The 13,709-nt window shown below is 39.5% G+C and overlaps 1 protein-coding gene across 1 annotated transcript in view; it reads left to right on the top strand.

Annotated features, from left to right (window-relative positions):
• Positions 1-13,709, top strand: part of LOC121035259 (uncharacterized) — a 178,881-nt gene that overhangs the window by 160,312 nt on the left and 4,860 nt on the right. Inside the window, 3 exon segments of the mRNA XM_040482827.1 lie at positions 10,812-11,361; positions 11,364-11,387; positions 11,390-11,610. Of these exon segments, the coding sequence (XP_040338761.1) occupies positions 10,812-11,361; positions 11,364-11,387; positions 11,390-11,610 (795 nt within the window).

The following is a 13,709-nucleotide window of genomic DNA, read 5'->3' as shown; positions in this document are numbered from 1 at the left end:
TCTTCTGAATTTGAAGATATGCCTCTCTTATGACTCAAAAAAGGCACCCTCTTGAGAAACTTGTATGCTTGTGCAGGAGGAGGTACGTAAGGACTGCCACAGCTACGTTGCTTATAATGATCCACAGGATGGAAGCTACTGATGTATCTATCAACAGTACATTGTCTAGTGTGTTCATATATGGAAGACCACCTGTCAATGAAATTGAATAAACTACAACTACACAAAGCAAGTAATAGCATTAAGCGAAAGAAGCAAGATGCAAAAGTGTATATACAGAATGACTTCATTTATAGAAAATTCAAAGCAAGCAAAACTAAAATGTAGTGTTTAAAGTTACACACATAGGTGGTTAACTCTGCAGAGGTGGTAAAGCTCTAAAGCTAAACAAGGACTTGATCATCATTAAGCATTGTGGTCAATTTAACAGGGTAAGTGAAGGGGAAAGTGTGAGGGAGAAAATGAGAATAGTAAGAGAGTTCTGGTGTTCAGGCAAGGCTCCATCTCTGACTTGGGTAGTGGTTACATGGGTATTCGCTTTGTAATTGTTCCTGTAAAAAAATAATAATAATAATGTTGATTTATTTTTGAGAGAGAGACAGAGAGACAGAGCATGAGTGGGGGAGGATCAGAGAGAGAGACACAGAATCGGAAGCAGGCTTTAGGCTCAGAGCTGCCAGCACAGAGCCCGATGTGGGGTTCAAACCCACAAACTGTGAGATTATGACCTGAGCCAAAGTTGGACGCTTAACTGACTGAGCCACCCAAGTGCCCCTATAATTTTTCAATAAACGGTACCTTTAGGTTTTGCATACTTTTCTCTACATGGGCTTTACTTTACAATATAACCAGATTGGAAAAAAAAATATGTTTCCACTAGATAAATGTGAATCAAAGTACATAACCTTATTCCTTATAGATTCCATTGGATCAATTACCTTTAACTCAGAAAATACTTGCTCCCATCAGAATTTTTTTGATTTACTTATCTTGTAGTCTTTGCATTTTTATAGACTAGAAATGCTTCTCTATACCTCTAAATTTGGCTCTCAGAAACTTTTCATTATGGAGACTAACTATTGTCATGGGAATGATATCCAGATAGAATCTAGACATGCTATAATAAAAAAAGAAAAAAGTCAAATAACTGGGAATATTTTAAAGCCAATGGGAAGGATAACAATTGGCAGTATCTTACCGACAACAGTGAGAAAACCCTAAGGGCTACAGGCTGCTGTCCTGCCTGTGACCAGAGCACCGGTGGCCTAGACTGCCCATTCCTGCTCTTTCTTGTCCTTTTCAATTCTCTCTACATAGCTGATAAATTAAATTAAATTAAATTTATCTGGGTGGCTCAGCGAATTAAGCATCTGAGTTTAGGTCATGATCTCACAGTTCATGAGTTTGAACCCCTAGTCCAGCTCTGCGCTGACAGCTCAGAGCCTAAAGCCTGCTTCGGATTCTGTGTCTCCCTCTCTCTCTGCCCCTCCCACCTCACGTTCTGTCTCTCTTTCTCTCAAAAATAAATAAATATTAAAAAAATTATTTTAAATTTTGTATTATTCTATTGCTGCTGCTACTGCCACCTTATAATTGTGTAGCTTATTATCCAGTAATTTCTTCACTGAACATCGAGTTGCTGGTCAAACACAAGACACCGCTGGGTACTGCTCCTCAGAAGCTTTGCCTATCATAGGCATAGTTACTTCATTATCCCATATAATCTCCAACAATGCTTCGGGGTAGGCAGTGGATATATTGCTATTCATTGTTTGAGCGTTTTTTTAATTGGATTTTTTATTAGTTACCTTTTGCTATGAATAACTCACCCCAAAACTTAGTGAAGCAACCTTTATGAAGCTCCAATTCTGCAAATCAGCTAGGCAGCTTCCTCTGGTTTGGGCTAGTTCAGCTAATTTTAGCTGGGCTCACTAGTGAGTCAGCCAGCAACTGGCTGACCTAGGATGGCCTCACTCACTCATTGTCTGGCCAGGATGACAGGACAACTGGGCCACACATATTTCATCATTCTACAGGCTAACTCAGGCTTCTTCACGTGACGGTAGCAGAGTTCTTAGAGCAGCAAAAGCACATGCCAAATGTGCAAGCATGTTGCAAGTCTCTGTGTATGTCACATTTGCTAAAGTCCCTTGGTCAAAGAAAGTCACATGGTCCTGCCCAGAATCGGTGTGGGAGGATATAAGCAAAGGGTGTGAATGTAAAAAATGATAAATCTATGGCCATCTTTGCCATCCACTGCAGCCCTAGAATGCCTCTCCTAAGATCACACTGGTGGTATGTGGCAATCGAAGCACAGCTCATGGCCCCTCACTTGTAGTTCAGTGTTCTTTCCATCAGGGCAAACAAACAGAAGGAAGAGGGAAAGCTAATGGAGGTAGAAATTGGGGAGGGTGTGCAGGGGAAGATGATAAGGAAGTCACACAGGGTAATTCAGATCACAAAGCTTACTCAGTTAAAGTGGTTATGGTGGTGAAATTAACTGAGCAATCGCCACATGTTGCTTTGTTTTATGCAATACTAACCAATTTTAGAATGTTCTAATCATCAACAACATAAATGTGAAGAGCATTGATCCACTCGTCCCATCTTCTTATATCTCTTCATGTCTTCCCCACCTCCCCAGGATTACCATCTCAACACAACTTTCTGGCCATTGGTCAGGAATCTGCAATTTCCCTTGCAAGTGCACACAACACTTAAGTCAGTTTCACAAAGCAGATGTCCATTAAATTTGGTTGACTAAATGAGAAGTAGCACAGAGAATATACTAAAACATCAAACCATTGCCCCCAGGAATATTTATTTTATTAGTACTACTGTAAATGCTGCAAAGAGTGTTCAGCCCTGGCATGCCAAGGGAGTTCCTCATTTGCAACTCTGGTTTTCCATTGTTGTCATTTCATGTGAAGAACATTGCAACTCAGCCCACAGTTTGGAAAGGTCAAGAAGCATTAAAGTACTTGAGGGGATGTGTTTGGCTAGTTTGACTACAACCTGGTTTGGCTCACACTCCTGCACTTACTAGCTCTTCATCTTTGAGCAGGTTGTTAGTACTGAGACTCAGGTTCTTCATCTGTAAAATGAGGATCACAGCGTTTACCTCAAAGACCATGTGAAGGATTGAATAGAATCAATCTGGGGGCACCTGGGTGACTCAGTCCATTAGCCTTCTGACTCTTGATCTCAGCTCTGGTTTTGATGTGGGGATCATAGGCTCAAGCCCCACTTTGGGCTTCACATTGGGCTCCTTGATGGGTCCCACATTGGCCCTGTGTTGGGCTCCATGCTGAGCATGAAGCCTACCTAAAAACAACAACAACAAAAAAAACCCAAAAAACCAAAAAACAAAAGAATCAATATGTAGGTAGCATGCATAGAACAGAGCTAATTGTGGATACTCTTTATATGATCATCTCTACTATTACTAATAATCGAAATCATGATACGACAAATAATTTATTGTTTCACAGATTGAGATAATAGGGGAAACTGGGAGATCTATTTCTAAGGAATTCCCAGATTTTCTTTTTTTGTTGGTTTTCGAAAGTTCATTAAATCTCATTTACAGCAAACCAGAGAAGCCATTTCCTGATGTCCTCTCATGTATTAATTAATTTGCTCAGACCCTTGTCTACACTACCTGCAGCTCCCTTTCCCTATTCAGAGGACAGATGTTATTGACCTTCCTTCACTCCCATCAGGAAACTGCTCCGCCTTCTTTCTAGAGTCTCTGACCATCTTTCTGTTATGCCCAGAATTCGTGATCCCCAAAGACCACTAGGGAGCCGAGTCCGATGCAAAAGCATAGAGCCTTTATTCGAGCTAGCTCGAGCTCAATCCCCTACCTGCACCGACGCAGCGGTGAGATACCAGGGAAAGAGAGCGAGTTTCAAAAGGACAAAGGTTTTATTGGGGCCTGGGGCAGTTGGTGAGGTAATGGCTGTGGCCTCAGCCGATTGGCTGAGTGAGGAAGGGTCCTGGGGAAGGGTCCGAGTCCTGTTAGGCAGGTGAGGGGGGGGTTACTCAAGGGGAGGAGGTGTGGTCAAGGTGAAGGACACAGAACAAGATGGAGTCGGCTGGCGTAGGCCCGCCCTTTCATTTCTATGTATATTTAAAAGCACCACAGGGATGAAAAAAAATCAGACTGATAAAGATGCAGCCTAGTCCTTTATTAAAAAAAAGAAAGCCATCTTTCTGAATAAAGATTAGAGATTTCAGTGCTAATATCCTTCTTGAAAAAAATCATGTTTCAATGCAGATAAGGAAGAAAGGCAAACTCTTTGCAACGACAAATCTTATTCTTCATTGGGCCCTCATTGTTTCATAAACAATAATACGCACACATTAGGAGGAGAATATCTTGTTGAAACAATAAATGGCCCCTTAGGACCTCAAAGTGCTTTGAGGAAATTGCTATTAATTTTCCAATCACCCTGTAGCAATAAAAATCTCAATTCACAGAATTAAATTGAGATCTCAAGAGTCAGGTGGCAAATGCATAGTAAAGAGGTCCCCCAGTAGTCTACTTTCTGAAAATATTTTGGTCATTTTCATGAAGGGTTATTATGAAAAATGAATACCAACAGTTCAATAACTTTGTCAGCTATTCTGAAGAAAAGTTTTCAAAGAAACCAGGCAAGTCTGACTTTCCTTTCAGGATTACTTGAAGAACTGGCTGAGATGGATCAGAGGGGAAAAAATGTGAAAAAAATAGCGCAGAATATGCAAAAAGAAAAAAGAAGTCTGCTAAGAGCTGGCTGTGTCCTCCTAAAACATAAGTAATAGGTATGATTTCATTCAGAGATGTGGAGTCAAAGGATCTTTCATATAAAATTGTTTGGAGTACACCAAAAAGTCTACTCTGATTAAAACTCTTTTCTCCAACAGTTCCTACTGGGATTTATCATTCACTTAGATTAACTCACCAGCTCCTATGATAATCACTCATATCTGGGAGTGGTACCACAATGAGTCACCATTACTGCAAATATTTTAGTGTAAATTAATGTATCTAAGGAAAACGAAACAGACTAGATTTTTTTATTTCAAAGAGTATAGATTCAGAGCATATCTGCTGGGACATCACAATGGTGAGTCCTGAGCAAGCAAGGGACAATCAGAGGACATGTTGTCGATGTAAGACAGAATGCTCAGGCTATAGTTAGACCACTTTCTCTATGCCTCAACTTCCTCCTTGTAAAAGAGGAATGATTCTGCCCTGCTTAGCTCTCAGAGTCACTGTGAAAATCAAATTCAATAATATTCTGAAACACTCAAGTGTTTCATTCAAACATAAAAAATAAATAAATAAAGAATGGGTCCTAGAAGTGTGGCAAGGGTTATAAGGACAAAAAACATTCAGATGGGATAAGAGTAATGATAAAAATAAATGACTACATAGATAAATAACATAAGAAATGTCGGTTACTAAGTTTTGCTTGAAATCACTCCTGGAAAACAGTGTAGATATTTTTTATTCAAGGACATAAAATAAGGATAAAAATAAGACAAGTTGCTGCATTAAATGAAGATTTTCTAACATTTATTAAAAAAAACCCCTGGAGACATGAAAGTCAGTCTCTTTCCTTGATCTCTCCTTAAAGAAAAGGCAATTGCTAAAAGAAGAAAAAAAAAAGTAGTAGATTTTCAAGCCCTGATGTGCACAGATGCCCATGAGATCTGAAATGAAAAAAAAAACAAAAAAAACAAACAAAAAAAAAACCAACAACAACCACCTCTTAAACCATAGTCTTAGATAGATTTCATTATTTATATGTATGTTTGTAAATGCAGATTAAAAAGGTGTAAAAAACACACTGGACTATTAATAGTGTTTCCTTCAGGGAGAAAGGTGAGGCTGGGGAAAGCTGGGGAAAAATATACACTTTTGTAATATTTGAAAAATCTCTAATCATATATTTTATGACTTTTTAAAAAATAGCATGATAGATATTATGATAGACATGCAGTTTCTAACCATGGGAGATGGGATCAGCTGAGACTTAATAACTAAGCAGGAATCAGTCAGACAGAATAGTAGAGGAAAGGCACTTACGGCAGAGAATTAGCATGTGCAAAGGCGCAGGGGTCTAGGAGGAGGAGAGGTATCCATTATGTGTGGTAGTTTGGTAAAAGCAAATCCTAGGTGGATATGGTAGAAGAGTGGAGGGTGAGGGTAGAAGGCTGATCGTGGGGCCTGCGTAAGATGTTAAGGAATTTGAACTGTATTCTGAGCCGCTAGGAAGCCATTGATGGATTTGGGGTGGTGGGAGGGTAGGGGGGGTGGATAACACGCTGCAGTTTGTGTTTCAGGGAGATGTCACTGAAAACAGTGTAGACAATGAATGGAGTAGAAGGAAAAACAATTAGGAAACACTATGAGCAAGGAAAGAGTTGCCAAAGCTCTTAACTAAAACCATGGAAAGGAATCAAGAAACTATTGGTTATTTGCAACTACAGTTGAAAATGGAGATGCAGTCAAGAGGTAAGGCTTTAATAATCAGCATTTCCTGGGATGCCTGGGTGGCTCCGTCAGTTAAGCATCTGACTTCACCTCAGGTCATGATCTCGGGTTCGATGGTCCGATTCCTGCATGGGGCTCTGTGCTAAAAGCTCAGAGCCTGTTTTGGATTCTGTGTCTCCCTCTTTCTGCCCCTCTCATGCTCGCACTTTCCCTCTCCCTCTCTCTCTCTCTCTCTCTCTTTCAGAAATAAACACTAAAAAAATAAAAAAAAAAAAGAATCAGCATTTCCCAATTCCATTATTCATGTTCTCCATCACAATCTAAGAAAAACCCACTACTATCTTTTACTCAGTAATTTTTATTGACTCACATTAAGCCTCATGCTAAGCAGAAAAATAATAGGTTTGATACACTGTGGTTTTCTACTACACCTTAATATAAGCACATATAAATTAAAATTAAAATGCATCTAAGTCTTCTTAAATACCAGCAATGAAAACTATACCACACTTTAGGACACATAAGATCGATTGCTTCCATTTCTAAAACCCTGTAAGTCTATGTTATTTAACCAAAAGCTTCCTTTGAAATTTGAGCCCCCAAAATGTTATAAGCATTTTGTCCAAGATTTAGCTTAGACTGAGTATGGTCTCCAGATCTAGTAACTCAGAATTGCAAATTCTCAGACCCTACTAAAGCAGAAATTCTGAAGGTACAAGGGACTAATCTATGTTTTAAGAAACTTCCATGTGAATTGGATGCCCCTACCTAAAGTCTGAGAACCACTGCTTTGGGCACAAGATGCACAGGATTTCTCCGGCAAAGAAACTGAGGCAATCAGAAGAATGTAGGTAGGATCATTTCCAACTCAGTGCTCTTACATCTAATAACATCTATTATTCTTTTTTATTATCCAGATCCATACTGTGCCTTTTAGAACCATGCTCAGTTCATTGACAACCATTAAGTAGATCAACTGAGGATAATGATGCATTTGTGGTTTTCTAGATCTCTAGTGTATCACTTCTCAAATTCTCATACCACAGTTACTACCTTCATAATTCTGCTCCAACCATGTATCACATATTGTACACACATATTATTTACTTTAAGTTTTTCCTTAAATAGGGGCGCCTGGGTGGCACAGCCGGTTAAGCGTCCGACTTCAGCCAGGTCATGATCTCGCGGTCCGTGAGTTCGAGCCCCGCGTCGGGCTCTGGGCTGATGGCTCAGAGCCTGGAGCCTGTTTCCGATTCTGTGTCTCCCTCTCTCTCTCTGCCCCTCCCCCGTTCATGCTCTGTCTCTCTCTGTCCCAAAAATAAATAAACGTTGAAAAGTTTTTCCTTAAATTCCCTTTTTTATTTTAATAAATTAAAGGACAAATTTATATTACTACCATCACCAGAAAGTACCACTTGCTGTGAGTAAAAGCTAACTACAAAGACGAATACAATGTCAGATTCTACCCTTATTTGTCAAAAGTTCTGCTCTGATGACATGATACTCTTTGTATAAAACCCAAAGACTGCACCAAAAAAATTGCTGTAACTAATACATGAACTTATCAAAGTCACAGGATATAAAATCAATGTGTAGAAATCTGTTGCATTTCTATACACCAATAATGAAACAGCAGAAGAAGAAATCAAGGAATCAATCCCATTTGCAATTGCCCCAATAACAATTAGATACCTAGGAATAAACCTAACTAAAGAGGTAAAAGATCTGTACTCTAAAAACTATAGAACACTTATGAAAAAAATTGAAGATACAAAGAAATGGAAAAGCATTCCATGCTCATGGATTGGAAGAACACTGTCAAAATATCTATACTACCCAAAGCAATCTATACATTAATGCAATCCCTTTCAAAATACCACCAGCATTTTTTACAGAGCTAGAACAAACAATCCGAAAATTTGTATGGAACCACAAAAGACCCCAAATAGCCAAAGCAATCCTGAAAAAAAAAAGGCAAAGCTGGAAATATCATAATTCCAGATTCCAAGCTATATTATAGAGCTGTAGTCATCAAGACAGTATGGCACAAGTGCAAAAACAGACACATAGATCAATGGAACAGAAAAGAAAACCCAGAAATGGACCCACAACTATATGGGCAACAAATCTTCAAAAAAGCAGGAAAGAATATCCAAAGGAAAAAAGACAGTCTTTTCAACAAATGATGTTGGGAAAACTGGCTGGCGACATGCAGAAGAATGAAACTGAACCACTTACTTACACCATACACAAAAATAAACTCAAAATGGATGAATGACTTAAATGTGAGATAGGAAACCATCAAAATCCTAGAGGAGAACACAGGCAGCAACGTCTTTAACCTCAGCCGCAGCAGTTTCTTACTAGACACATCACCAAACGCAAGGAAAACTAAAGCAAACATGAACTATTGGGACCTCATCAAGATAAAAACTTCTGCACAGTGAGTTAAACAATCAACAAAACTAAAAGGCAGCCTATGGAGTGGAAGAAGATATTTTCAAATGGCACATCTGATAAAGGGTTAATATCCAAAATCTATAAAGAACATATCAATTTCAACACCCCAAAAAACAAATAATCCAGGTAAGAAATGGGCAGAAAACATAAATAGATACTTTTCCAAAGAAGACATCCAGATGGCTAATAGACACATGAAAAGATGCTCAATATCATTCATCATTAGGGAAATATAAATCAAAACCATGGTGAGATATCACTTCATACCTGTCAGAATGTCTAAAATTTATAACACAAGAAACAACAGATGTTGGTGAGGATGTGGTGAAAGGAGAAGCCTCTTGCCCTGCTGGTGTGAATGCAAACTGGTGCAGCCACTCTGAAGAACAGTATGGAGGATCCTCAAGAGACTAAAAATAGAACTACCCTACAATCCAGCAATTGCACTATTAGGTATTTACCCAAAGGATACAAAAACCCAGATGGAAGGAGTACATGCACCCCAATGTTTAACAGCATTATTGACAATAGCAAAACTATGGAGAAAGCTCAAATGTCCATCGAATGATGAATGGATAAAGAAGATGTGATATTTATACAATGAGATATTACTCAGCCATCAAAAAGAATGAAATCTTGCTATTTGCAATGACATGGTTGAAGCTAGAGTGTATTATGCTGAGCAAAATTAGTCAACTGGAGAAAGACAAGTACCATGTGATTTCACTCATATGTCGAATTAAAGAAACGAAACAGATGAACATGTGAGGGGGGTGGAAAGAAGAGCAGGAAACAAACCACAAGTGACTTGTAACAATAGAGAACAAACTGAAGATTGTTGGAGGGTAGGTGGGTGCAGGATGGGCTAAATGGGTGATGGGTATTAAGGAAGGCACCTGTGATGGGCCCTGGGTGTTGTATATAAGTGATGAATCACTGACTTCTACTCTGGAAACCAGTATCGCACTGTATGCTAACTAAAATTTAAATTAAAAATAAAATAAAATAAAACAGGACCAAAAAAAAAAAAGAAAGAAAGAAATTGTCTGATTATTGTTAGTTAAGTAATTTGCCTGATCCCCGAAATCCTCAAAAAACAAACAAAAAAAAAAAAAAGGAAAAAGAAAAAGAAAGAAGAAAGAAAGAAGAAAGAAAGAAAGAAAGAAAGAAAGAAAGAAACTGACCTTCCAATAAACAAACCATATTTTAAGGTTTATTTACCTAAAAATAAATTTGCTCATAAGGACTGCATTCCTTTATTATCAAGGGTGGTTAGCCCATATTAGAAGAGTGTTCAAGTTTCATACCTAACTTGAGGTACTCTGGATAGAAAAAGCATTAAAATGGATGTAAGTTTCTCAACATGTGAATCAGTATTAGTTACCTATATGAGCATGAACCCCCCCAAATCATTCCGTTCTGGGAGTGATTCCTATCCCACACTTCAGGAAATGCTAGCTTAAACCATAAGTACAAGCTAGATAAACTCTGAGAGTGCAGATTTAGAACAGGAAAGTTCTAAAAATAAAACCTTCATATTTAAGAAGTGAACCAAAAAAGAAAAGCAAACAAGGGTGACTAGAACCTGGCCTGAAGTGAGAAGCAGGACCTAAAAGGGTCAGAGAAAAGCTAGACACAGAATTGCCACTGAATCCAGGAGAGAAGGAATTTAGGAAAAGAAAGCACCGGCAAGAATGAATGATCTAGCACAAACATCTGCCTTCCAACCAACCCTAAACCCAAACAATGACATAAAATAATTTTATTTTGTAAAAATCCATGTATTTTGTAAAAGTATTACCAATGGAACAGGGGTTTTAAGAAATTCCTGAAAGAGACAATTCCCTTTCCTTTCTCTCTCTTCCAGCTATCACAGCTGCCACAAGGAAAGAAGGCTAAAGGGAAGAAGGTGGTCTTGGACCCTGCTGTCATGAAGAAGCAAGAGGCCAAAAAAGGTGGTCAGTCCCTTGTTAAAACAAGGGACAGGACATCCAGCCTCAAAGGGACTTCACTCTGTGAAATGTCCCCTCTGTATCTGGTTGCAGTGGCAAAGGCTCTTCCCTTTAAACATCTGAAAATTCCTTCTGTCATTAACCAGTTAACCCAGGGCTTGGCCCACCAAACAGTTATTCAATTGTTTAAGTTCATCCACAGATTCAGACCAGAGACAAAGCAAGAGAAGAAGCAGAAAATTTTGGCCTGAATTGAGAACAAAGTTGCTAGCAAAGGGGATGACCCCACTAAGAGGCCACCTGTTCTTCAAGTGGGGGTTAATACTGTCCCCACTTTAATGGAAAATAAGAAGTCTCAGCTGATAGTGATTTTACATTCTGTGGACCCCACTGAGCTGGCTGTCTTCCTGTCTGCCCTGTGTCATAAGGTGGGTGTTCCCCATTGCGTTATCAAGAGGAAGGCCAGGCTGGGCATCTGGTCCACAGGAAAACCTCACACAGGTTCACTCAGAAGACAAAGGAGGTCTGTCCAAGCAGATGGAAGCTATGAGGACCAATGACAATGACAAATATGATGAGATCCACCATCTCTGGGGAGGCATCGTCCTGGGTCCAAAGTCAGTGGCTTGTGTTGCTGAGCTGGAAAAGGCAAAGGCTAAAGAACTGGCACCAAACCGGGCTAAGTGTGCACTGCTGAGTCGTCCGTATGTAAAGGTAATATGAGTTCATTTTCAGCCAGAATTGGAAGGAAGGAAGGAAGGAAGGAAGGAAGGAAGGAAGGAAGGAAAAGAGAGAGAGAGACACAAAGAGAGAAAGAGAACGAAAGAAAGAAAGAAAGAAAGAAAGAAAGAAAGAAAGAGAAAGAAAAAGAGAAAGAAGGAGAGAAAGAAAGAGGAAGGAAGGAAGGAAGGAAGGAAGCAAGGAAGGAAGGAAGGGAAAGAGAGAGAGAGACAAAGAGAGAAAGAGAAGAAGAAAGAAAGAAAGAAGAAAGAAAAGAGAGAAAAAAAGAAAAAGAGTAGGAGGGAGGAAGGAAGGAAGGGAAAGAGAGAGAGAGAGACAAAGAGAAAGAGAGGAAGAAAGAAAGAAAGAAAGAAAGAAAGAGAAAGAAAGAGAAAGAGAAAAAGAAAGAAAGAAAGAAAGAAAGAAAGAAAGAAAGATTCCTGAAAGAAAACAGATGATACCAAATGATACATGGAGAAACAAAACCACATGCACGTGTACGCTGAAAGAGGTCCAACAGGTTTAATGAAGGTTAACAGCTTTATCAAGGTTTTACCAGGGATTATTTCAACGTAGAAAGTCGTATAGACACCTCCTTTGCTCATCTACGTTATAATAAAAATTAACCACATTATTTACATTGTAATAAAAGTTCCATAATTACTAAACAGTATTTGTGATACCAAACAATATATTTTAGTTAAATGGGTGTATTCATTGTCTATTGCTGAGTATCAAATTATCCGACAATATGGCCTGTTAAAACAACACCCATTTATTACACCACAGTCTCTGTAGGTCAGGAATCTGGATGTGACCGAGTCCTCACTGCTTCATGGTCTCTCACAAAGCTGCAGTGAAAGTGTTGGCTCAGTGAATGCAATCTCATCTGTGGGCTCTACTGGGGAAGCATGTCACTCAATAGTTATTGGAAGCATTCAGCTCTTCATTGGCTGTTGGGCGGAGGGCCTCAATTCATCGATTGTTCTTGTCTGGATGTGGCCCTCAGTTTCTTGCCTCAGGGCTTCTCCAACACAGCAACTTGCTTTATCAAAGTACACACAAGCCAAAAAAGCAATAGAGGGAGTCTGCTAGCAAGAAAAAAGTCCCAATAGTTCATAATCTAATCATTGAAGTGACATTCCCTCAATGTTGCCATAAATAACAGAAGGCAGGGATCATTGGCAGACACTGCAGAAGCTGCCTTACCCAGAAGAGTCCTTCTCACCCAAATAATTACATTTAGTTCTAGATAGACACTAAAATTATATCTAAGCTTTTCATTTTACAGATGAGAAAACTGAGACACAGGGTGATTGTATAACTCATTCAAGTCTAGTCTAAAGTGAGAACCAAGGTCTGCTTAGCCCATTTTACTGTTTTTTTTACCCTACACCATAACTGCTGCTTTTTTTTTTTTTTAATGTTTATTCATTTTGGGAGAGAGAGAAAGAAAGCAGGGGAGGGGCAGAGAGAGAATCCCAAGCAGACTCCGCACTGTCAGCCCAGAGCCAGACACAGGGCTCAAACTTACCAACCCTGAGATCATGACCTGAGCTGAAATCAAGAAGTTGTATGCTTAACTTACTGAACCACCCAGGCACCCCTTACTGATTCTAAAGTCTGGGACAAGTGCCATATCTCAACTGCTCCAGCCTGTTGACAACCCTTTCTCTGAAGGGTAACATGAATTCTCTATGTCACTTCCATGGTAGTTAACCAAACAATACCTGAATGACTGTTGTTTTTTTTTTTTTTAATTTTTTTTAACGTTTATTCATTTTGGGGAGAGAGAGAGAGTGTGTGTGTGCGTGTGTGTGTGTGTGTGTGTGTGTGTGAGTGGGGAAGGGGCAGAGAGAGAGAGAAGGACACAGAATCCAAAGAAGGCTCCAGGTTCCAAGCAGTCAGCGCAGAGCCGGGCACGGGGCTCGAACCCATGAACCATGAGACCATGACCTAAGCCAAAGTCAGATGCTTAACCGACTGACCCACCTAGGTGCACCTACCTGAATGACTGTTTAATGTTCTAGGGTAGCTACCTTAGCTCCCCCTAAAACCTCTTCTAAGAAGGAACTATATTTCATGCATCCTCT

The sequence above is a fragment of the Herpailurus yagouaroundi genome, unplaced genomic scaffold, assembly GCF_014898765.1.
Source record: "Herpailurus yagouaroundi ecotype Mexico unplaced genomic scaffold, PumYag 28, whole genome shotgun sequence".
NCBI classification, from domain to species: domain Eukaryota; kingdom Metazoa; phylum Chordata; class Mammalia; order Carnivora; family Felidae; genus Herpailurus; species Herpailurus yagouaroundi.
This window is presented reverse-complemented; position numbering and strand designations above follow the sequence as displayed.